The sequence below is a fragment of the Delphinus delphis genome, chromosome 14 (assembly GCF_949987515.2).
Source record: "Delphinus delphis chromosome 14, mDelDel1.2, whole genome shotgun sequence".
NCBI classification, from domain to species: domain Eukaryota; kingdom Metazoa; phylum Chordata; class Mammalia; order Artiodactyla; family Delphinidae; genus Delphinus; species Delphinus delphis.
In genome coordinates this window covers 33,035,661-33,059,744 of record NC_082696.1, presented here as the reverse complement: position 1 = coordinate 33,059,744, position 24,084 = coordinate 33,035,661, and the positions used below count along the sequence as shown (strand labels likewise).

The 24,084-nt window shown below is 35.7% G+C and overlaps 1 protein-coding gene across 1 annotated transcript in view; it reads left to right on the top strand.

The window, feature by feature from the left end:
* The window catches only part of LAMA2 (laminin subunit alpha 2), a 603,358-nt gene that overhangs the window by 140,265 nt on the left and 439,009 nt on the right, over positions 1–24,084 (top strand). Inside the window, exons 2-3 of the mRNA XM_060029982.1 lie at positions 16,446–16,616; positions 22,647–22,759. Of these exons, the coding sequence (XP_059885965.1) occupies positions 16,446–16,616; positions 22,647–22,759 (284 nt within the window). The remainder of the gene's footprint in view (positions 1–16,445; positions 16,617–22,646; positions 22,760–24,084) is intronic.

Sequence of the window (24,084 nt, the reverse complement as noted above, 5' to 3'; positions counted from 1 at the left end):
ATTGTTCTCTGCAGTGTAAGTTTAATTCATATTGTAAACCAGCCTTTTATGTTGAATTCATGCATTAAATGATTTATTTATCAAATATTTTTTGAATATTTTCTTGGGTCCAGCATTACATTAAGCAGATATTGGGGTGGCCAAAAAATTCGTTCAAGTTTTCCGTAAGAGCCCATGGAAAACCAAACGAACTTTTTGGCCATCCCAATATATTGTTAAACAAGTCTTCAATTTAGTTTAGAAGAATGGAGACAATATAAAAATATTATTATGAATGCCTAGAAATCTTAGGTCCCCAAATCCATCTGTCAGTTTCATGAGCATGATTTATAAGCCTGCTTTATTACTGACAAGGTAGACAAAAGATATATCTCTAAAGAATAACATTTTACTGGGCATGTTTGTTGTAGCCAAGCAAATATATAGCGTTCTGAAAGTGTTGTTTAAATCTCTTGTTTCAACATGCTTGGGACCAGTTAATGTTTACAGTTTTGTGAGTGAATAAATCTATATACTGAAAACATTTTGTTCAATAAGTTGACCTTCTTGAGTTTTGAATAAATTTTGGAGCCTTAAGTTTAATCTTCTATGTGTGTCTAAGTTTAATCTTTTTGTATTATCAATGCTTTACTGTTATTATTTTAACATTTTGAATAAAATAATTACCTTTTGGAATATTTTACTCTGACCAGTAACTTCTAGCCATAAGCCAATCTGGTAGCAGTTGTGAGATTCAGTATCAACAAGAAAAAAATAACCAACCCTTGGCTGTCTTGACATGACTGAATCCACCAAATATACACACACACACACACACACACACACACACACACACACACACACACACACATATATATCTCACTTCCAAAGTGATTCAGGGCATATTATCTAGATATGATTTTAGATGATGTAGTATATTATTAAATTAACCAGTAGTGCAAAAATAGATTAAATATTATTAAAGATACAAGGAGAGAAGTTAGAGAAGTGGGCAGACAGAAATCATAAGTTTCTTATATAAAACTGAAGAGCAATTTACTGTGTAAGCAAAAATCTCATGACACTAAAACAAGATGACGAAGAAATTACACTGTGTGCAAGTGTGGAGAAAAAAATAGCTTGTGATACCATAGTGATCTGAGAGCTCATTATACATCAGCAATGAAAAGCTCTAACTACCATGCAATTAAAATACTAGAGAGTATAAATAAGAGTGTATCATGTGTGGTGGCATATAAAAATTTAGAAGTGGGTGGAATTTTAGTAGAGTGATACTCTTGAAAAAGGAGACTGATTAGGAATATTTAATTAGAGAACAGTTACACAGACAACTTCTGTAATATCTTTCAAGCAAGAATGTCTCATTTTGGATATCATACTTATAGTAAGAATGATACGCCAAAGAGGCATCAACATCCTGTATGCTGATTGGAATGTTCTCTTTCACGGCCAATAGTATATATCCTATACTCCATTAACGTCCCTCTGTCAACTTGACTGCCAAGCAAGATTGAGAACTGAATAAGTTTCAATGCGGATAACTAGTAACCACCGCAAGTTATAGAGTCCTATTCGTCTCTTCTCTGTGTCCTAAACTCATTGATTCTAGTGATGATAAAACGCTTTTTGGACAGCTACATGTAAAAGAATGAAATTAGAACACTCCCTAACACCACACACAAAAATAAACTCAAAATGGATTAAAGACCTAAATGTAAGGCCAGACATTATCAAACTCTTAGAGGAAAATATAGGCAGAACACTCTATGACATAAATCACAGCAAGATCTTTTTGACCCAGCTCCTGGAGAAATGGAAATAAAAGCAAAAATAAACAAATGGGACCTAATGAAACTTAAAAGCTTTTGCACAGCAAAGGAAACCATAAACAAGATGAAAAGACAACGCTCAGAATGGGAGAAAATATTTGCAAATGAAGCAACTGACAAAGGATTAATCTCCAAAATTTATAAGCAGCTCATGCAGCTCAATATCAAAAAGACAATCCAATCCAAAACTGGACAGAAGACCTAAATAGACATTTCTCCAAAGAAGATATACAGATGGCCAACAAACACATGAAAGAATGCTGAACATCGTTAATCATTAGAGAAATGCAAATCAAAACTACAGTGAGATATCATCTCACACTGGTCAGAATGGCCATCATCAAAAAATCTACAAACAGTAAATGCTGGAGAGGGTGTGGAGAAAAGGGAACCCTCTTGCACTGTTGGTGGGAATGTAAATTGATACAGCCACTGTGGAGAACAGTATGGAGGTTCCTTAAGAAACCAAAAATAGAACTACCATATGACCCAGCAATCCCACTACTGGGCATATACCCTGAGAAAACCATAATTCAGAAAGAGTCATGTACCAAAATGTTCACTGCAGCCCTATTTACAATAGCCAGGACCTGGAAGCAACCTAAGTGTCCAACAACAGATGAATGGATAAAGAAGATGTGGCACATATATACAATGGAATATTACTCAGCCATAAAAAGAAACGAAATTGAGTTATTTGTAGTGAGGTGGATGGACCTAGAGCCTGTCATACAGAGTGAAGTAAGTCAGAAAGAGAAAAACAAATACCGTATGCTAACATATATATATGGAATCTAAAAAAAAAAAAAAAAATGGTCGTGAAGAACCAGGGAAAAGATGGGAATAAAGACACAGACCTACTAGAGAATGGACTTGAGGATACGGGGTGGGGGATGGGTAAGCTGGGACAAAGTGAGAGAGTGGCATGGACGTATATACACTACCTAAACGTAAAATAGATAGCTAGTGGGAAGCAGCCACATAGCACAGGGAGAGCAGCTCGATGCTTTGTGACCACCTAGAGGGGTGGGATAGGGAGGGTGGGAGGGAGGGAGACGCAAGAGGGAAGAGATATGGGGACATATGTATATGTATAACTGATTCACTTTGTTATAAAGCAGAAACTAACACACCATTGTAAAGCAATTATACTCCAATAAAGATGTTTAAAAAAAAACAAAACCCTTTTTGAAGATCTTTGAAATACTTGCAGTTGCATTTACTTGGTAGGAGCTCTACAGAAAATTAGAACATTTAAAGTGACTGAAGTTATTAAAGAACATAAAGTTGGTGGTGATGAGTTATTATCTTAATGTCTACTAATAATTGGAGAAAAAAGACATGCTTCCAAATAATCATGAGAAAAACTAGGAAAAAGCCCCCACAAGACCAAAGGACATTTTTGAAAATGTTTTTAGCCTGCAATACTAAACTATTTTGGGTCACATTTTGACAGTAGTTTTTCAGAAATTTTCAAATTTCGAAAATCGTAAGTGGATTTTTTAGGAATGACATGGTTGCTTTTTCCTCAGATCTCTAGGGCAACTAATTGTAGAGCCTTCTTGCCTTTACCCACTGCAAAGGCTACCTCTGCCTTTAGGTTAGAATACAGAGGTTTTCCCTTTGAAAGCAGCTGACTCAGAATCAGACCCCTTCTCAGAGATCCATAGCTATATATTCTGCATCTCCAAACTTAGGTTTCAAGTCCTTGCCTAGGTATTTAAGGTGAAGATTAGTTAAATCTGGTGTCTTTGGGTTATAGCCATATTTACCTTAGGACACCCTCTGGGCTTGACCTCTGGCCAGACTTACTTTGAGTATCTTTGAAATTCTCTCCTTGCTGCCTGCTGTCACCCCCTAATTCCAGTCCTTCATTTATCGTTTCTAATACAATTTATGCAAAAATTCTATTATATAATTCTCTGGCACTAGTTTGAAGCTCTGTGAAGGTGGAAGGTTTGCCTGTGTTTTTCATTTTTGTATTAATTCGCTGCCTAGCTGAGTGGAGAGTTGGAGGAATTCAATGAATTTGTTACATGCAGTCGAAGAAAAACTGGGATTGGATTTGAAAAACACAAGTTCTATATTTAGGAAATGGTCTATCGTTATTGATGTTCTGTTATTTCATCTATTTAATCGAGTGAATAATGCCTATACCGTCTATCTTATAGTTTTGTTGTGAGAGTCAAGTGATAAATGAAAATCTTTGTAAAATTCAGTGCTACTCTTTTATTATGATCAATGAATTGCATTACTCAAACAAATGTTAACAGTACGTACCGTGAGACAAAGGAAAGTTCATGGTTCTTGGTTTTGTTTTTTGTTTGTTTTAGTTCAAACTAGAACAAATATACTTACTCCAGAATTTTTAAAAAGAACTGATGTGATGAAATCAATTCACCGAATCTCATTCACTTTTGATATTCATTAATATTATGAATATTAACTGAGCATCTATTTGATGTCAGTGACTCTAGTTGTCTCTGAGAATAAAAAGATTCATGAATTATGGTCTCTGCCCTCAAGGAACTTAGAGTTTAGTGGTCAAAGAATGTTGGTAAAAATGCAAAAGCAAAAGTGACAAAAACCTCATTATATATGAGAGTTTATATGTGCTTGGTAAATGAAAAGTATTATTAGCAACACTATGCTAAATGACTGTAAAATGCTGATTTTTTGCTTCAAGTATTTACAAGAGCAAACAGAATATTTGTGAGTTTTCTTGCATATTTATATGTGTGTTCAAACAGCTGCTGGAGAACAAAGTGTTTTGCTATAAACACTGTCAAATCTCACTTTGAAAAAAATTTGTCCATAAAACAAGTATTTCCATAGATATACTAAAGCTGCATAGAATTTGCTTTTAAAGCATAAACTAGAATTAGATGCTTGAGTCAGCTGTGAAGTATTTTTTCATACAACTCTCATTCTAATTCTTCAGCCTATGGATCAGGCTAAGACCTGGTACAATTTGAAAGGGATAATACAATATAAAGTTCCAGTGATGAGCATAACTTTAACATTGTATTTATTAGAACCATACATTTATATATTTATATCTTCCAAAATTTTTTTTTTGTAGAGGGGCTTTGGGATGAGGATGGACATAGACCAGGGTGTGGGGAAATACATCAATCAATAAATCTAACTTCTGATTTATCAACCAAACCAATCTAATCCCAGAGAGAATTCAAAGTTGCTCACATATAACACAAAAGACAGTTTTATTTTCTAAGATAGAAGATAAGAAACTACCTAGAGCTTAGGGACTTGGGTTTAAGAAGACAGTTAACACAATAAACTTTAAGGAAATAATGGAGCCCTGGAGACTAACGTTGTCTGTGTTGTCAAGTCACTAAAACAATGAAAGAGATATGTCAGTGGGGTTTTTTTGTGTGTGTTGGTTTTGTTTTGCTTTTTTCATGTTTTATTCTTTTATATTTTGACAAAAGGAAGTTTTCCACTTCTTCAGACTAGGCATACAATTATACCCTGAGTTCTAAGATTAATTTCTCCTTAGAGAATCTTTTTGAGCACCTTTGTGTGTCCAGCCCTCGCTAGGCCCTGAGAATACAGTGGAACAAAGTAAATAAAATAAACATGGTTTCTTCCTTCATGGAGTTTCTGTTCCAGTATGGGAGATAGACCTTGGGTAAGTAATCATTAAATAAAATTACACATGGGCAAAGTATGGCATATTTAGGGATTAAAATGGGGGATTGTTTAGAAAGGGTTAGGAAAGATCTCAGAGGAATTAAGGTATAAGAAAAAAAGATTTGTGAAAGATAGGAAGGTATAAAGAGTGGAGGAAAGTTAAGAGGCAGGGATTTCTAGGCAAAATCCTGAGGAAGGAAAAAACAGAGCCTTGTTCTAGAAACTAACTAAAGGTAGTATTCTTTGAATGTGATGAGAGAATATTATATAAAATAGGATAATAATTTTAAATTTTAACCTAGGTGCACTTATACTCCCTTGAAAGATGTTAAGAGTGACTTGATCAGATTTGCATCTTAAGAAAATCCATTTTGTTAAAAATGGATTGAAGAAAGGCAAAGGGTAGTCAGAAGTCCATTTAAGAAGCTATTGCAAAAATCCAGATGCTAAAAATGCCTGTGACTCGGCCTTGGCGCTGGGGAGAAGCGTATGGATCTGAAATTAATTTTGGACTTAGAATAGTTTTTGGTGATGGAATGCATCCACAATGACTCCTAGCTTTCTGTATGAGACACTGGGTGGGTAAAATAAAATGTGTTGAGCTAGAAATAACTCAGGAGTAGCTAATTCAGGGCGGTTGTGTGGGGACGGTGGTGGTGCCTGAGCACTGGAAATCACAAGCTCTGCTTTGTGTAGATTAAGTTTGAGGTGCTGGTGAGACATCTAAGTGGAGGTAGTATGGTATTTGGATAATTAAACCAGGAGCTTCAGAAAAAATATCTGGCCTGGAGATATAACTCCACATTGACTATGCAGATGGTATGTAAACGGTTTAGAAGTAGATGAGATTATTGCGGATTATTTGGAGATTATTTGGGGATTATTTGGAGATTACTTGGGGATGCGAATGAAATAAGAAAAGGATCTAGGATCAAGCCCTGAGGAAGTCTAATACTTACTGATAAAAACAAATGAAAAAGATCATAGTAAATGAATGTGACTTTTCTTTTGTCTAGATCTTTTAAGCCAGAGGAGGCACAATGTAGAATAGCGTTTTTGGTTTTGTTTTAAAAAATATCTGTTTCATCATTAGAAATAAGAAATTGTCTAGCAGTCCTTAAAGAGCAGGACCCATGGGGAACAGCGTCTTTCCTGCTGCCATTATATGCACCAAAGCTTACTTGAGTCCCTTCTTATAGTTTTGTTTGAGGGCCGTAAATATAAGCTCATGCTCTTTGCAGAGCAATTAATTTAGAGCTTTCTTATATTTTTGTACTTTGGATTGTCAACAGCAGACACAGACACAAAGTTTTTATTTTGTTTTCTATACACCTCTGTTGTGGGGTAATTGCCAATTTAAGGCTCTAAATTTCGTTTTCAGTGACTTAAAATTGTTTCACATTTCCTCTCCTTTGCCTTTTTTACTTCTCATTTTGAGTTTGCAGACAGACCTGCCAAAGAGACATCTAGTTTATAGGCTTGGTTTTGGAAGCCAGGCAGGAGAGAAGAGAGCAGATACTGAACATATGCTCTGCTGATATGGATGAAGTGAGATTGGAGGAAGCTGGGAAACAGTCTATTTCTCCCTAACTGCCACCCCCTCAATGAATATTTTGGGTACCCTTATGTTAGAATATTCTAAGTAAGTGCCCCAGCTATAATAATTATTTTTTATCATATGATTTTGAAAACTTCTAGGATGATTCACGATTGTTCTACAAGTGGAACATTAAAAAAATTAAAATAAAAACAAAGCAGTTTGTAGATACTAATTTTAAATGGATAGTGGGTGAGATTTCCACGCAAATTGAAAGGAATGGAAGTTTTGTGACCAGGGCAATGTCCACCAGGTCCTCAACAAATAATGGAAGTGGGAGTAGTGGGGATCTGTATTTTGGGGATATAAATTTGAAGTTTGAAAAAGAATCTATTCAATCTAGCCCTAGAGATGATATTTTGCTGAATTTAATTTATTTATTTATCCATCTCAAGAAGTCTTTATTGATCAGATATAGTGTGGTCAAGTTCAATTTAATGAGCATACGGTAGTTAGAGAGTTGGTTTAAAATATATATATTTTGAGGAGTTTGAGGAACTTTGAGTACAAATGCCTTATTTTGAGTCACTGTCATAGAGATGTACTGTCATGTCCTTCCTGGTGTATCTGTTAGTGTTCTTACCAGAAATCCATGTCATAATGACAGTTATTTTCTTATATATATCATTTTAGGTTATTGAAAATCCATGATGTAATCCTGTCTTAATAAGATTAATAATATGCTTTGTCAGAAATTTAATAAAATCCTATAGCGCTTGGTTGGGTCAAGTGGCTAAGATGGCATTTGAGTTTATTATGGCCCTTGTAATCCTTATTTTAGTCAGAATATCTGTACATAGAGTTGATATTCCATAAGCAAAACTTGCTTAAGACCCTTTGGAATATGTGTGTTTGCATCTGGTTTATTTTGTGTCTGATAATAATAAAAATACTTAAATTTTCATCTTTGTTTAGAATAAACTAAACAATTTTTAACATGTACTAAGTAGAAATTGTACTACTTTTTCTGATTAGAAAAGAAGAAAGGAGACCAAACCAACCCTTAAGCCTCCAAAAATATCCTTTTATTTTGGAAGCTGAAAAGAGGAGAACTGAGCAACAGTACAAGACATATTGGAAAGGCCTATTAGGATGAGAATACATGCCCTCCTTTTGTTTTTCTTCTGAACAACTGGATTCAGCATTATGTTTTTCCAGCTTACAAACATGGTTGTGTCTGGATGGCTAGTAGTTCACATTGGGCTGATCTTCTAGTTCCGTAAAACTCTTCATCTGCATCATGGATTAGGACCATTAACTTCCTTCCTGCAGTGCACAGCTGGAAATCATTCTCTTCGGCAACATGTTGTTTTGTCCCATTTTTGTTTTATACCAGTGTGTTCCTACACACCCACATAGCTCAGGATTTCAGACAAGTATCTCCTTTTCTTCCTTGACATGTCTTAGAACATTTTAAATTGGCATGTTCTCTTTTGTCTTTCAAATGCTGAATTACTTGCAAACAGCTCTGTTTGCCTGCATGAGAATTTTTAAAAGTGCTCCACAGACCTAGAGACTGACATGGAAAGTCAGAAACATTCAAACAGTTTCCTCTTATTCGTTTGAGAGGGGAGAGATGCTTGGCATAAGCGAGCAAGAGAAATATTGTGTATCAAGACTAGGATGACAGAAGGAGGCGGGGGGAGAAATGTGCATTGTATTACTGTAAAAAATATGTGATGATTTTTAAAAGTTATTTAAAAATTGAATATATTGGAGAGAATTCATTGACTGGATGACTTTCCCATAGCAAGTCTCCAAGTACTGTCTGTTATCAATTATGTTAACGATGGTCTTTGTGAGTTGGACTGTAGATGTTAACAACAAACATTATTTGAGAAATTAAAATACATATACTGATATTTAACATGTCTATCAATATCTCTGAATGTTAATGAAAAATATTATAGTATGCTAGGCATAGGTAGTGAAGACAGCTACTCGACAATATTCATTTAGTTTAATATTTTAACTGATGAAAACAAGAAAATATATTTAGGAATTCTTTTTGCCAAACTACTTTAGGAAGATTTTCTTTTAAGATATGAGTTATATCACTGTCATTTTAAAATGGTGGTTCACCAAACGTCACACAGTTAAATATAATTAAGATAAAGAGCATGATGGAAACAAACAAATAAAATAAGCTAGAAGGAAACTTTCATCATGAAACATAATTAAAAAAAATTTTTTCTAACATCTTTATTGGAGTAGAATTGCTTTGCAATGGTGTGTTAGTTTCTGCTGTATAACAAAGTGCATGAATTTATTCTCATTCAATAAATTTAAATTTGAGTGCTATTATAGGCTAGCTAGTATTATCCCCGTACTCAATAATGTTATAGACTGGAGATCCACTGTAAAAGATATTAAAGTTTCAGTGTGATAAGGGTTATAATAAAATATAAACTAAGTACTATGTAGACACCAAGAAGGTAATAACCAATTCTGTGTTGCAAAGTCGAGGAAACATTTTTACAGAGGTGTGGATATTTGAGCTAGGTCATGAAAGATGAGTAGATGACCATGTAAGCAAAAAAAGGAAAATGTTCTATGGACAAGATAATGTCATGACAAAGAATTTTCAAAGCACCTGATATATTTGTAAACAGTAAGATGTTAGTACTCTGGTTGTGTAGGAAGGCATGAAAGAGGATGGAAACAGATGAGTTTAGAGAGGTAGATAGGGGCCTGATTATAAATGTTCAGATTACCAAGAAATTTGGCTGCTATGTTATAGGCAACAGACAACTCACAGAGGTTTTAAACAACAAGGTGATATGATCAGACTTAATTTTTAGGAAGGTAATTTCTCCAGCAGTTTGGAAGATGAATGGAAGTGGAGTCATGAAGGAAGACTAGTATGGGTGCTGTTGCATTAGATGTAAGATCAGATAGGATATGTTTACCTGAAAGGATAGATAGATAGATGGATAGATAGATAACATTAAGCTGCAGACAAAACAATTAATTGGGAGCAGAGATCTTAGAATTAAGATTAGAAGTAAGACATATTTGTCCTTAAAGTACCTTTTTTTTTTTTTTAACATTTTCTGGTTTCTGTGGAGTAACATTTTATTAATGCTGGTTTATGTTCGCCTATTTAGTAAGAATGACAGAGATTTGGGGGATGAAGATTACTGTGAATCAGTTACCAATATTTTTGTAGATGGTCTTCATGAAGTCAGTCAACGGAGGTGAGCACTTAGAAAGGTTGGGTGACTTGGAATTTTTAAGAAGTTATGAGTGCCAACGAGAGGAACTGATTTGTAAGTAGCATTTAGAAGCCAGAAGGAGGCTATTTTTCCTTTCCCAGTGCTTCTAGGGATCCACTGGGGAAATCTATGAAGTGTCATTGTCAGAGGAAATCAAAGCTTCAATTACAATAAGCAGGTTGAAGGAGTGCTTTCTTAAAAAGGAAAATTTGGTAATAAATTATAGGACTTGTAAAACTACGATGGAAGTTGGCCTGTGGGTGTGCATATAGAAGGGAAAAGGAGAACTAGATGACACAGAACTCAGGAATGATGTAGGAGGTGAGAAGGATTTTCATTTAGAGCAGGAAGAGGAGTGAGGCAGGGTGGATCTTTAATGATAAAATTAATTCTAATTTATTTGGGATTACAGTAATTGTGTTTGAAAATCAGCTGTGCCTTTTAGGTTCTGGGAGTTATTTTCCTCATTTGTAAAGCTCAAATTCGAAATAGTCTTGTTTTTCCTACTGGATAACAACCCTCTGGCTCTTCACCTAGAGAAACATTGCCTAAATCCTAAGGAACGAGTCTGAATTGTGCCACACAGTAGATCACTTACTGATATGTAAAATGCATTTCTCTGTGACTCACTTGTAGTTATTCAAAAGACAAACATGTATTAAATATGATGCTGTGTCAAAGTTCTTCATTTTTATAAAATAAAAGCTGGAAGAGCTGGAAAGCTGTACAGGAAAATAAATTCACCTGCTGTTTGCTGGCCAGCAGGTGTCTTGGAAAGACATTCAGCTGTTTTGCTAATACAGGGTTTTCTTTCTCTCCATTCTTCTGATTCTGAACAGGATTGAAAACAGTTTCCCTTTGTAGTATCTAACCAGTTTTTCCACATTTGATTTGACAAATGTCAAATTAAAATTCTATTGTTACTGGTATTGATAATTTATAAAAGCCAAAGAATGACATGAATTATATATACATATATGTACATATATGTGTATGTGCATATATGTGTATGTATGGTTATACACACAGATATATACTTATATATATTATTTCTTTTTTTTCTTTTTCTTTTCTTTTTGGCTGCATTGGGTCTTCGTTGCTGCACGCGGGATTTCTCTAGTTATGGCGAGTGGGGGGCTACTCTTCGTTGTGGTGCGTGGGCTTCTCATTGTGCTGGCTCCTCTTGTTGCAGAGCACGGGCTCTAGGTATGTGGGCTTCAGTAGTTGTGGCACGCAGGCTCAGTAGTTGTGGCTCGCGGGCTCAGTAGTTGTGGCTCGCAGGCTCTAGAGCGCAGGCTCAGTAGTTGTGGTGCACGGGCTTAGCTGCTCCACGGCATGTGGAATCTTCCCGGACCAGGGGACGAACACGTGTCCCTTGCATTGGCAGGTGGATTCTTAACCACTGCGCCACCAGGGAAGTCCTCCAATTTTTTTACTGATCTCATGTAATATTTTTTATTCTAGATATTGCATTTTTCAGTTCCAGAATGTATATTTCATATTTTTTGTAGTTTCTATTCTCTATTTTTAATATAAGCATTTTTGTGTGTGTGTCTTTCATCATAGTTATGAAAGCTGCTTAAAATTTTTTGTGTACTAATTCCAACATCTGGTTGATATCAGTGTTTGTCTCCATTCACTGCTTTTCTTCTAAGTACTGGTGGCATTTTATTGTTTCCTTGTAAGTCTATCTAATATTTTTTTGTAAAATTGCATTCTGGATGTTGTGAACAATCCATGGTAGAAAACTTAGGATTCTGATATGTTCTGAAGAATAGTTATCGATCTTATAGTTTTGTGTTATACTGGTTAACTTATCTGAACTGAAACACTCTTGTCTTTCCTGTGGAATGCAGCAACTATGATCACTGTTTTGTTCTTTTAGTCCAATCGGGGGTACTTGGAGTCTGCCTAGGGCATATGCATATCTGTTATTGATGAGAGATTTGGGAAGAGTTTATACACATATTTTGAGGTTCCCTGTCTGTGGCTTTCTTTTTTCCAGTATTTCTTCCTCACTTTACAGCAGCTGTGATCATTCTTGGTTCTGTTTTCTGATTCTTCAGACAGTAAAGTAAAAAAAAAAAAAAAAAGTGAAATTGTGGGTTTCTACTTGAGTTTTAGCCACCTTGCATGGGCAGTCTGAGACACATCCATTATCTTCCTTCTAAGAATACACATCCTCCTGGTTTAACTGTTTTGAGTTGTTCTTCAATGTCTTCAAGTATTTGAGATTTTTAAAAATATATTTTCTTTAGAATTCATAGCTGTTATCTGTGAGTGATTTAATTTAATAGGAGCTACTTCACAATTACTGAAAGTAGAACCTCCATATGCAGGTTTTATAGATGCTTCTGCCATTTAAAACCAAATGTGGAGTTTTAAGGCAGATCATCAAAATCATGCAAAATTGTATGAATAGAGCACAGTATGTGAGTAAGCAAATATTGTCTAAAAACATTCAAATAAAAACAGTGACAATTTGGTGAATTTTTAAATGTTTGCCATATTGTAGCAAAATTTCTATTTTTCCCATGATGTAAATTTTTCTAGACTATTTACTAAATGCATATATTATAGAAAAGAATTTATTGTATTATTCTCTATATAGTGTACATATTCTAATCTCCAATAAAATATATAGTATAGGGAGAATAAATATTATTTGTTTTTTGTTTAGACTTTGTTCTTTAAGCCACAAATCCAACTAAATTTACTTAGTCTAGATACTATTCAGAAAAAAAAATGTCAGACATAATTGTATTGGTAACGATGACTGGCTTTTATGTCATTAACATTACATGACCTCAAATTAAGAATTTAATTAAGAGGTTGTAAGTCAGTACTCTGTAAAGGTTCACCATCTATTTGTAGTTCATTTACACTTGCAATGTTTATATAATCTTAACCAAGTAACCCATATTGAATATGGCAATAAATATTGCTCTGCTGCTTTTGAATGGGAATAAATAGGTACAGTCTAATAGATTTAACTTATAATGAAAATGGGCTGCAATCTATAATACAACCTGCTGAAAATTCAGTAGAAGCTCAGATATTGAATGACTCTTCAAATTGGTCGTTAGAAACTACTTGGGGAACTTCCCTGACCAATACACTTTACTGATTTTTTAAAATAAACAACAAAATTGCTAATAAAATTTCAAAAGTCACTTGTTCCCTGATCACAAAGCAAGGCAATTAAATTATGAAAAGGTTAATTTTGAGCACATGATCAATAAATGTAACAAACAAATCAATGGAAAGAACTGGAAGAAAATAAATGTAAATTATATTAACATCTTTAGTTTATGATTGGAAAACTCTATGAAACAACAAAGGGGTGGTGACTGGGTAAGTTATTTCTTTTATTAAATATGTAAATTGATAAGCTCTGCCAAGGACCAGGTTTTTCTTCATGCCCTGATGAGAATTAGCCTTCTGAGTTAAAGAGCTGAGTTCAGATCTTAGTTATTGATCTTGGTAATTCATAATTTTGTGCATATTGTTTGTCTTCTCTGAGCTGCATTTTCTTCACTTGTAAAATGGGACTAATAAAATCTACATAATGGGGTTACTGGTGATTAAATCATATTAATGAATATGAAATAGCTTCTTAATGTTACTTCTATACCCATAATTCTTTTATAACCATGTCATTTTGCTCACATTTTATTCATTTAATGCTGTGGGTAATTTGGGATGTAATCCAATTCTATATTTTGGAACATACGACATAGAGGAAAATAATTTTCACCAGCCATCTTCCCATCTCGGCTCCCTCCCATGATTCCTCAGATCTGAGAAAGTCCAGGCCTACCCAGCTCCAATTAGGTCTCACAGGGCTGTACCAAAGCAGGGCATGGGGAGTCTCACCCATACCTACAAAACAGAACCCAAAGTCAGGGTCAAGGTCAAGACTAGGCAGAGGTGAGGGAGACAAAGATCACAGAGTAAAACTGACAATGTCCTGGGGCAGTTTTAGAGATATTGACTCCTGCCTGAGAAGGCTTTTGTGTAAGTAAAGTGGCTTTTGTTTGAAGAAGCTAGAAGGGGCCTAACTATCTAACTTCATCCTGCTGGCCAGCAAGGTGTTTTGACCTCTTAAGAACAGGATTCTCAGCGTATTTCTTCCTTCCTACTACCTACTTTTTTAATACTATAAATTATAATTTTAAAGACCTAGAAGAAAATCCCACTAAAATTACTGACAATGACAAACAAGTAATGGTTTGGGTTGATATACATGTGAACCATTGTGCATACTCTGTGTATAATCTGTAGGTAGCTATACTATATCTATATCTACATCCATATCTGCATCTATATATGATCACATAATCTAACAGGTTAGAACAGTTACAAATTCAGTCCTCTTGTCAGTCACTCAGCATCCATATAAGCTTTCAGAATAAAGTCCATACTCATATAATATTCCCTCTGCCTGGTATGTTTGTTTTTTTCTTCTTCATTTTCTATATCAAAAACATTTCTATTTCTCCTCCAAGATTCAGATCAGGATCACTTCCCACAATAAGCCCATCTTAATAGTATTTTCATTCCCAAACCCCCAAACCTTTTATGGTATCTGGCATAGTATGTGCTCAACATGTTTTTTTTTTTTTTATCATCTTTATTGGAGTATAATTGCTTTACAATGGTGTGTTAGTTTATGCTTTGTAACAAGATGAATCAGTTATACATATACATATATCCCCATATCTCTTCCCTCTTGCATCTCCCTCCCTCCCACCCTCCCTATCCCACCCCTCTAGGTGGTCACAAAGCACCCAACTGATCTCCCTGTGCTATGTGGCTGCTTCCCACTAGCTATGTATTTTACATTTGGTAGTGTATATATGTCCATGCCACTCTCTCACTTTGTCCCAGCTTACCCTTCCCCCTCCCCATATCCTCAAGTCCATTCTCTAGTAGGTCTGCGTCTTTATTCCTGTCTTGCCCCTAGGTTCTTCGTGACCCTTTTTTTTCCTTAGATTCCATATATATGTGTTAGCATACAGTATTTGTTTTTCTCTTTCTGACTTACTTCACTCTGTATGACGGACTCTAGGTCCATCCACCTCACTACAAATAACTCAATTTCGTTTCTTTTTATGGCTGAGTAATATCCATTGTATATATGTGCCACACCTTCTTTATCCATTCATCTGTCAGTGGACACTTAGGTTGCTTCCATGTCCTGGCTATTGTAAATAGAGCTGCAGTGAACATTGTGGTACATGACTCTTTTTGAATTATGGTTTTCTCAGGGTACATGCCCAGTAGTGGGATTGCTGGATCATATGGTAGTTCTATTTTTAAGGAACCTCCATACTGTTCTCCACAGTGGCTGTATCAATTTACATTCCCACCAGCAGTGCAAGAGTGTTCCCTTTTCTCCACACCCTCTCCAGCATTTATTGTTTCTAGATTTTTTGATGATGGCCATTCTGACCGGTGTGAGATGGTATCTCATTGTAGTTTTGATTTGCATTTCTCTAATGATTAATGATGTTGAGCATTCTTTCATATGTTTGTTGGCAATCTGTATATCTTCTTTGGAGAAATGTCTGTTTAGGTCTTCTGCCCATTTTTGGATTGGGTTGGCTCAACATGTATTTTATGAAATAATAATTGTATAGCTAAATGCAAAATAATGATGAATGACAGAAGAGAAACCTTATTTATTTAATAATAAATCATTTAGCAACCTAGAGAATACAATGTCTAAAGGTAGAGAGGTAATGTTCTGGGGATGATTGAATTATTTTAACATTTGTAACCTGACAAATTTCACAAAATGGCTGAAATGCAGAATGGAGGTTTCAGTAAGACTTGTGTCAATAACATGAAGATAACAGAAGACTTTTTTAAAAGTATGTTTTAGAGACAGGATTTTCTAATTATGTATTAGAGGTTAAAAATTAAGAAGATAGTTTTAGAATTCATATTTAAGACCCAGAAAGAAAAAAAAGGTTCGCTTGATAACACATGCTACTTATGTAGTGTACTTACTTAAGTCAGATATTTAATTATAACTGATTATTCCCTTTTCATTTAATTTAATGCTCTGGAAAACATCCTATCTTAATTTCATTTTAAAATGCAGCAAAATCATCCCACACACCTTCATTTGTTCATCTTTTTTAGGTTTATTCCCTGCTGTCCTGAATCTTGCTTCCAGTGCTCTCATCACCACAAATGCAACATGTGGAGAAAAAGGACCTGAAATGTATTGCAAATTGGTAGAGCACGTCCCTGGGCAGCCCGTGAGGAACCCTCAGTGTCGGATCTGCCATCAAAACAGCAGCAATCCACACCGTACGTATTTTAGGATGAATTTGTGTGGCACTGGGTAGGAGCTGTAATTGAGGATGTTGAGGTCAAAGTGCATTAAAGTCAAAGGGTTTGTGGTCCCCCAAATTTCTAGAACTTTACTTCCACTGTGAACCTTACAGCCCCTCTCTGTCACTTAACAAACGTTATTGGAATTCCTTATGTGTAGTGGGTGTGGTGCTTGAGGAGAGTTTTCTAGCTGAAGACTTGTGGCAGTCCTTAAGTTTATCACTTGCAGAAGATTATCTGAAGATGTGGTTATTAATTCATGTTTTAATCATTCAGTGGTCACTTATATGCCAGGTACTTTGCTGGGGATCCAACAGGAATAAGATGTGGACTCTGACTCAGTTGAAGAAGTGGCAGAAAGCAGATTATTGCTCTGTAATGTGGTAGGTACCAAGGAAAGAATGAGCATAGGGGCTTTAGGGAGAAAGGGGAGGGTTACAAATTTAGTCCTGGTGTAGATGAAGGCTTGCCAGAAGTGACATCTAAACTGAGACCCAAGGACAAATATGAGCTGAGCAGGCAAAGGGGAGACAGAGGGAAGAGAAGGAATGCCAGGAAGAGGTTTCAGAGTAAGGCAGAAAAGAGTACTTGCTCAGGGAACTAACAGGTAGTTAGGAATGGCTGCAACTGAAGGTGTCAGAGGGCAGAGGGTAGGGATGAGTCTGGTACAGGGCTGGAATCAGACTATACGGTTCTTAAACACCACAAGAAGAGCGTTTCAAGGAAAGGAGTCATACAAAGCCCTCTGGGGTGGCCTCTAGGAACCACACTGATATCTCAGACTCATTCATGCGTTTATTCAGCAAGCATTTGAACACCAGCTACTAGAAATGCATTCTACTGGAGCAGAGTGTTGAATCATACATAGTCCTTGACTTAAAGGACTTGGAGGGGGGAATAGGGGAAACAAAACTAAATTGAGTGCTAAGGGAACATCTAGAGATTCCTGGGAGAAAGTGACCATGTACTGAGAAAATAAGGGTTAGTAAGATGAAAAGGGGAAAAGTATTATATATATATAAAAAACACATAAATCTTGAAGGCATGAAATAGCATGATCTATTCAGAGAACTGTAAGTAATTAGGTTTAATGAGTAAAGAGTTTATATGGAGAAGGGGAGAATGGTGTGAGATAATTCTAGAGATGAGGGTTGATTTATAGATATATTGATACATTGGGAAATCATCAAATATTGGGGAGATTAATAAAGTGAATAATGTCAATGAGGTGCTTTATAATAAAGTTTCACAATTATACTGTTTTAAAATTTACTTAGTTTTTCTTCTCTTCTTAAAAAAAGTTATAATGCTCATAAAACGAAGAAAGCTTTCTCTCACAGTTTATATTTTTTAATCCCAAAAGAAAGTCGGGAGGCACTGTGCATTCTTTCTTGGAGCTGGTTAAAGGGAAGAATGCATAGTCCCTTCTCTATTATACAATTTAGAGATACTGAAAACGTTAATATGTTTGGAGAACTGGGACTTTTATGAATACAATTGCTGGTCTTGTATATCACAGAGTGTTAAACAAAAAGTTGAGAAACCAAAGATGGCAAGCATCAGAAACCTTCCTTGCCTGTTAAGTGACTCTGGTTGTTTTCTATGGTGTAGATTGTTATGGGTGTAGGAGTAGGGAATATTGGAACACATCCTATCTGTTTGCTGTTCTTGTACAAAACGTTTAGGGCAAAAGACCTAGGTCAGAGCCCTGGGGAAACATCAAAAGCAAGAAAATTGAGGTAAATAAATGAAAATAAAGTGAATTAAAAAATAAATGAATTGATGGACTATGAGCTTTAGGTTCCTTAGAGAAGAAGATGAAGCCTGATAGGGAGAAATTGACATTGTTGCAAGACTTGGTGGCCTTGATGATTTCACAGAGAATGTGAGAAAGCCTGGAGGCATGGAATGGCTGGGAGGAAATGATGGGGGTGGTTGGGAGTGTGTATATGTGTGTTTAGGACAGGCTGGGCAGAGAAGGAGAGTTAGAGAGAGAAAGTACGAAAATCGTATATATGCGTGTTTGTGTGCGTGTGTGCGTATATACACGTATATGTATGTGTATATGTGTATGGTTATCTATATATACATATGGATAAAATTGGATATAGAAGACAATTAAACAGATATTCTAAGCAGTAAACTTAGGGCTATACCTTAGGGTACATGTTATCAATGATGTAGAATTTCTAAGAAGGAAAACATCAGTGGGAACTGAAGTAGCAAGAGAAAGTTCCAAGAAGGGCTCTAAAAACCTGAATTACCCGAGATAAGAAGGAAAAGCATTCCAGGAAAGGAGAAAAAGCTGGAAATGTGTAAATAGACAGGGTGGAAGGAAGGTGCAGTGATTCAGGTAGAAAATAATTGAGTGGACACTCTTGGTAGCAAAATCAGTGAGATGTATTCACCAAATTAAGTCTACGAGTGACTGTCACTCCCTTCTTCAGAGTTCAATATTCAGCGTCTTTCAGTGGGGGACATCTGTATTTAGGCAATCCCACCCCATATTTTCACTTTGGGACAAAAAAGTGAATAAATTGTTTTAGTAAAGCAAGACATATATGAGGTATGTTTTGTATTTCCCATTTTATTTAGTTGTGGTAAATTTTTAAAACTTATCACAGCCTACATTTACTTTGATTAATTTAATTTCAAATTACCAGCTTCATTACATTTCAAAATCCTGTTTTGGAACCAGAAATTTAGAAAGAATAATACCCCACAAGAATAAAAAATCTAACAATAATCCACATGGATATATTTTAGTAAAAGTTGAAGCAACAGATGATAAAATTCCACAGATTCACTGAACAGCTAGAATTAATCTGGAAGGTTGGTACTTAAGTACTATACAAAGAAAAGGAAATTTGCACCTCCTGACTGTTAATAGATTGTGCTTTCCAATAAAACAGCAGTTTGAAAGATTTACTTCATCAGTGATTCCCTCGCCAATTTTCAGATGCAGTTAGCCTTTGGATTGACTTGAGTCACTATCCCTGTTGAGGATGTTATAAGTTTCTATCTCTTTTTAAATAAGGGAAGTATGCCAACAATTAATCAGTATTTTCAAATTAATTATGATTCAAGTTTCATAATGGGGATTATGGTTAATTGTTGATTCATCTCCCAGTCTTCCTTTTCATGACTAATTCTCATATCAATTTGACCTGAGGTGACAGATATCAAAATTTCCAATTAGATAGCTTCTCTCACAACTACCTTATGAGCCACAAGTATGATTTGGAAATGTGGTTGTGTGTGTGTTTTTCTATCACATTTTAAACCCACAATCTGTGAAGAAGATTCAGGAGGATGTTTAAGGAATGCTTGCTGTGATATTTATTTTTCTTCAGAAGCAGTGCCAGTAATATTTCAATTATGGTTCTGATTCCCAATGTGCCAATTTCAGCACCCACTCATACCACCAAGGACATTTATTTGATATTTAGTTATGCTTCTTGTATTTGTTGATGTTATAAAGACCTAACACTTTCCCTAGCTTCAGCAGAACAAGTTAACTAGTGCTAATTATTAAATTTAGTCAGCAATTTTACTTTTCATTAATGAGATAAGGTGCCTCATCTCAGTGGACTGCTAATGTGATAAGACTTGGTACAAAACAAAGCCCATCCAGATGTTCAGCTGAATTAAGTAATTTACCAATAAAAATAGATTATTTTTGTCCTGTCTTATATACTCATGTTACCATAAGTAAATCAAAGATATAAGCCTTTATATTTTCAGTTAAACAGGTTATAGCAGACTATGTTAATAAAATTAATATGTAATAAAAATGTTCACAATCTGAAAAAGGCAAATTTAATGAATATTCAGTTTTTGTAAATTTTTTGAAGATGATTTTACTTTACTATCAGACTCCTATTGCACTGAGGACTTCTTTTTGCTTGGTTTTTATCTTCAAAAATTTTATTAAATGTAATTTGTCCCCAGTAAAGATTCAGAATCCTGCATATTTTGAACAGATGTATAATTAATTCTATGTATATGCATAATAATGGCTAGAATATTAATGGTTTTAATGTTCCTCTGGTAACCCTGTAAGTTGAGAGTTCCCATCCAATTACTGGTCCATGGCAAAATGAGAAAATGAAAACAAAATTCCAAATTTTTTATGAAGATAAAATGAATACCTTTCAAAGAATTATCCTTCATTTTAATATTATGTTGTTTTAAAACTTTTGTTGTCTTTAAATATCCTCCATTTTATGAAATAAGTGATATTTTAAATGATAGCAGGAGTAGGCTGAACGCTACTACTGAACGCTATTACTTTGAGAAATAAAGAGCTAGAACTCCTGTATCAAGTCCACAAATCTCTTTCACATACATTTAATTTTTTTTTTTTTTACTTTTTTCTGAGAGTTAAGATTCTGGGTACCTGTGCTATGAGTGGAGTTATGTTATCCTCACTTCAAGAATGACACAGAGTTTAAGTGACTTGCCCGTGGTCAGTTAAGTGCTGAATGGTGGGTGCAGATAGGCTGTCCAGCTGCTCCTACTCCAGCACTTCATGGTTCAAATCTTATGCTCTTTCATCACCATTATCATTAAAACACCTGGCTAGATTACATTACGTCCACAGATTGCAAGTAGTCCATGATTGTTCCTCATAGTGATATGGCTTGTTTATTATTTGAAATATTCCTTCAGTTTGCAAAAAAAGATTATGTTCTAATAAAGGGGTATTCTTAGGGCATTCATTTGAAACATCTTCCCAAGGAATTAGTGTTATAAAAGTTCTCACGACTGACACTCCAAAGCATAATTAATCAGAGTAGCAGGGGAGCTAACCTCCACTCTATTTACATTTCTGTGGGCAAATAGGCTGACGTCCAAGTGAGATGTTAGGGAGTTAAGAACTCTTACTGCAGCCCTAGGAATAGAAATAGGAACATCCCCAGCAAACTGCCCTCCTGCCGTCCTCACCCGTGCCTAAGCTGGGCCGGATCAGAGGAGGAACAAGTTCTGTTCCTCCTTACTTGGGAAATGAGAAGCACAGATGGCAGATAAGAACCAATGACTGCATCCAAAAAGGAACAAGAGCTTTGGCACTCCAGAGGTAATGGTTGCTGTTGTGAGATGCATGGAACTAAGTGGGAGGAGATGGAAGAATGTGTGAGTTTTGAGGATTGTAAGAAGGAACTGTGGGGGGAGGTGGCAACGATCGTCCACACCTCCTGTTTTTTATTGCCAATCTCCTTTTTAATTTTCACAATACGTCCTGTTCTCATGTATCTGGAGTAAAGACAAGGGGAGATCCATGTTTAGTTAGTAGGATGGAGTTTCATGTGCCAAGCTCTCTTTGCTTGCTTTTATTGTCCATACCCCTCCACTGAGTTAGTGATTATGGAACAGGCATCGCTGGATGGGAGATTTGGAGTATCTTTCATTATATTTTTAAATAGTGGTTTAAATAGAAAGTTGGCAGATTGAGGACTGACTGCAAAAAGCCTCATAGGATGGATTTGACAGCATTTTCTATTAAAACCAGATACATATTGAATTGCCCAAGTCCTGGTAATAATGTATGTGTCAGAAGGGCAAATCTTCAAGTACCTTTCAACCACAATTCAGGATTTTATGTTTCTGTTCAAAAAGTTGATGTCATACTAGAGCTGCCTCAAACAGTAGAGTTTTTGCTGCTTTGAATGACTGACACACCAATTAGACTTCAAATTCATTTCTTCACACTTAGTTTCTATAGTTATCTTTAGAGTTGCCCGTTTCCGTTGATGGCCAGAGTGCTGCACAGCTTCTTCTCTTATAGTCTTTAACCATTTCACACTACCTTGCGGAGCGCTGTGAAAAAGTCGACAGTAACCAAATTCTGTTAAAGATATGAATTGTTCTCTCTTTATGTTACTTTAATGTTTGACCTTCACATGATGATGGTTTTAACTTAGTTTTACTTTTTACTTTAAAAAAACAGCTATAAATTCTTCATATGATCTTTTCTTCTTTCACATGCTGCTGCTGACTCAATAGTGAGACACCCGATTACAAATGCTATTGATGGAAAGAACACTTGGTGGCAGAGTCCCAGTATTAAGAATGGAATCGAATACCATTATGTGACAATTACACTGGATTTACAGCAGGTATTATGCCTTTTTTTACTTTTCATTTTACTTTTTATCATTTCCCACTTTGAGATTGGATCTTGGATTTGCTATTTGTGTAGTTAGCAGTTCTTGGGTGAAAGGATACTCTTTCTTATTACCCTCCATTGTTTTCTTGATACAGTGAACAAAGGGGCTTATTCATTTAGTAAATTGCTATTTAAAAATATTTGGCATTTATTTCTAAAGCACAACTATTTGGGTTGGCCCAGAAGTTCATTCGGTTTTTTCCATAACATCTTACAGAAAAACCCAAACTCACTTTTGGGCCAGCCCAATAAAATGAATTCGCGTGAGAGTTTTAGAACTGAATTAGGAGCTGACTCTGTTTTGGCCAATGACAGTTAATGATAAAAATGTTGATCAACGAAATCTTACATAAAGAAAATATATAATAGTGCCATTTTAAAACTTTTAAAATAATAGAGTGCTGCCACTCTGCTCATGGTGGGTGTATGAAAAGGTTCTTGGATAACAGGACTCTTGAGTACATTGCCTCTCATTACTGGGAGTTGAGCAAGATGTGACGGTTGATTCTTAAAGTTGGGCCAGTAATGAGGTAACAAGCCTTGTAGTTGTATAAAATTGATGTTAGAAGTTGTTAGAGTTTGTGGTACGTAGGTATAGTGCCTTCTACCTTAATTTTTTTCTTCTTTCTGTTTACAGTATTCAGGTCAGGTGGAAAGTATTCATCAAGAATTATTTAGGCTTGCAAATAGGATGGAGTCTGGAAAAATGTTCCCATATTTTACTGTTATTCCAAATACAAAAGTTTATTTGATCGACTGAAGGCTGAGACTGGAAATGTTGAACTTAGATGACTTTTTTAACTCAACCTGTTCCTCTCTCACTCTCTGGGATAGCATAGGAAAGGTACTTAGGCATTCCTCCCTGACCCAGTAGAGGCAGAGCAGCAAAGGGGCTTGGGGTTAGTGGAGAGGATATGGCTAAAATAGTTAATGACAGATACCGTAACTGCAGAGCTTGTGTTTCCACATGTGATCACAGTGGAGGAAAGCACTAGCCAGTGGGGGTTTGTCACCTTCTCAGGAGGCTAGATAGGCACCAGGCATTTCCCTAATGGATGCTGTTTATCATCAATAGGATACGAACTACCCACTTCAGGTTTGAGGCCCATTTTGGCCAGGGTGCACATATTCAGGAATTGCAAAGGGCCAGTTAGTGGGTCTCACAGCAGGTACTCTTTCCACCCACTTGGGACTCCTCAGGACTTGAGCAACAGGGTAGCAGCAGGGACTCAGTGCTGCAGCTAAACTGCCAACTGGTATGTGTTTATTTCTACC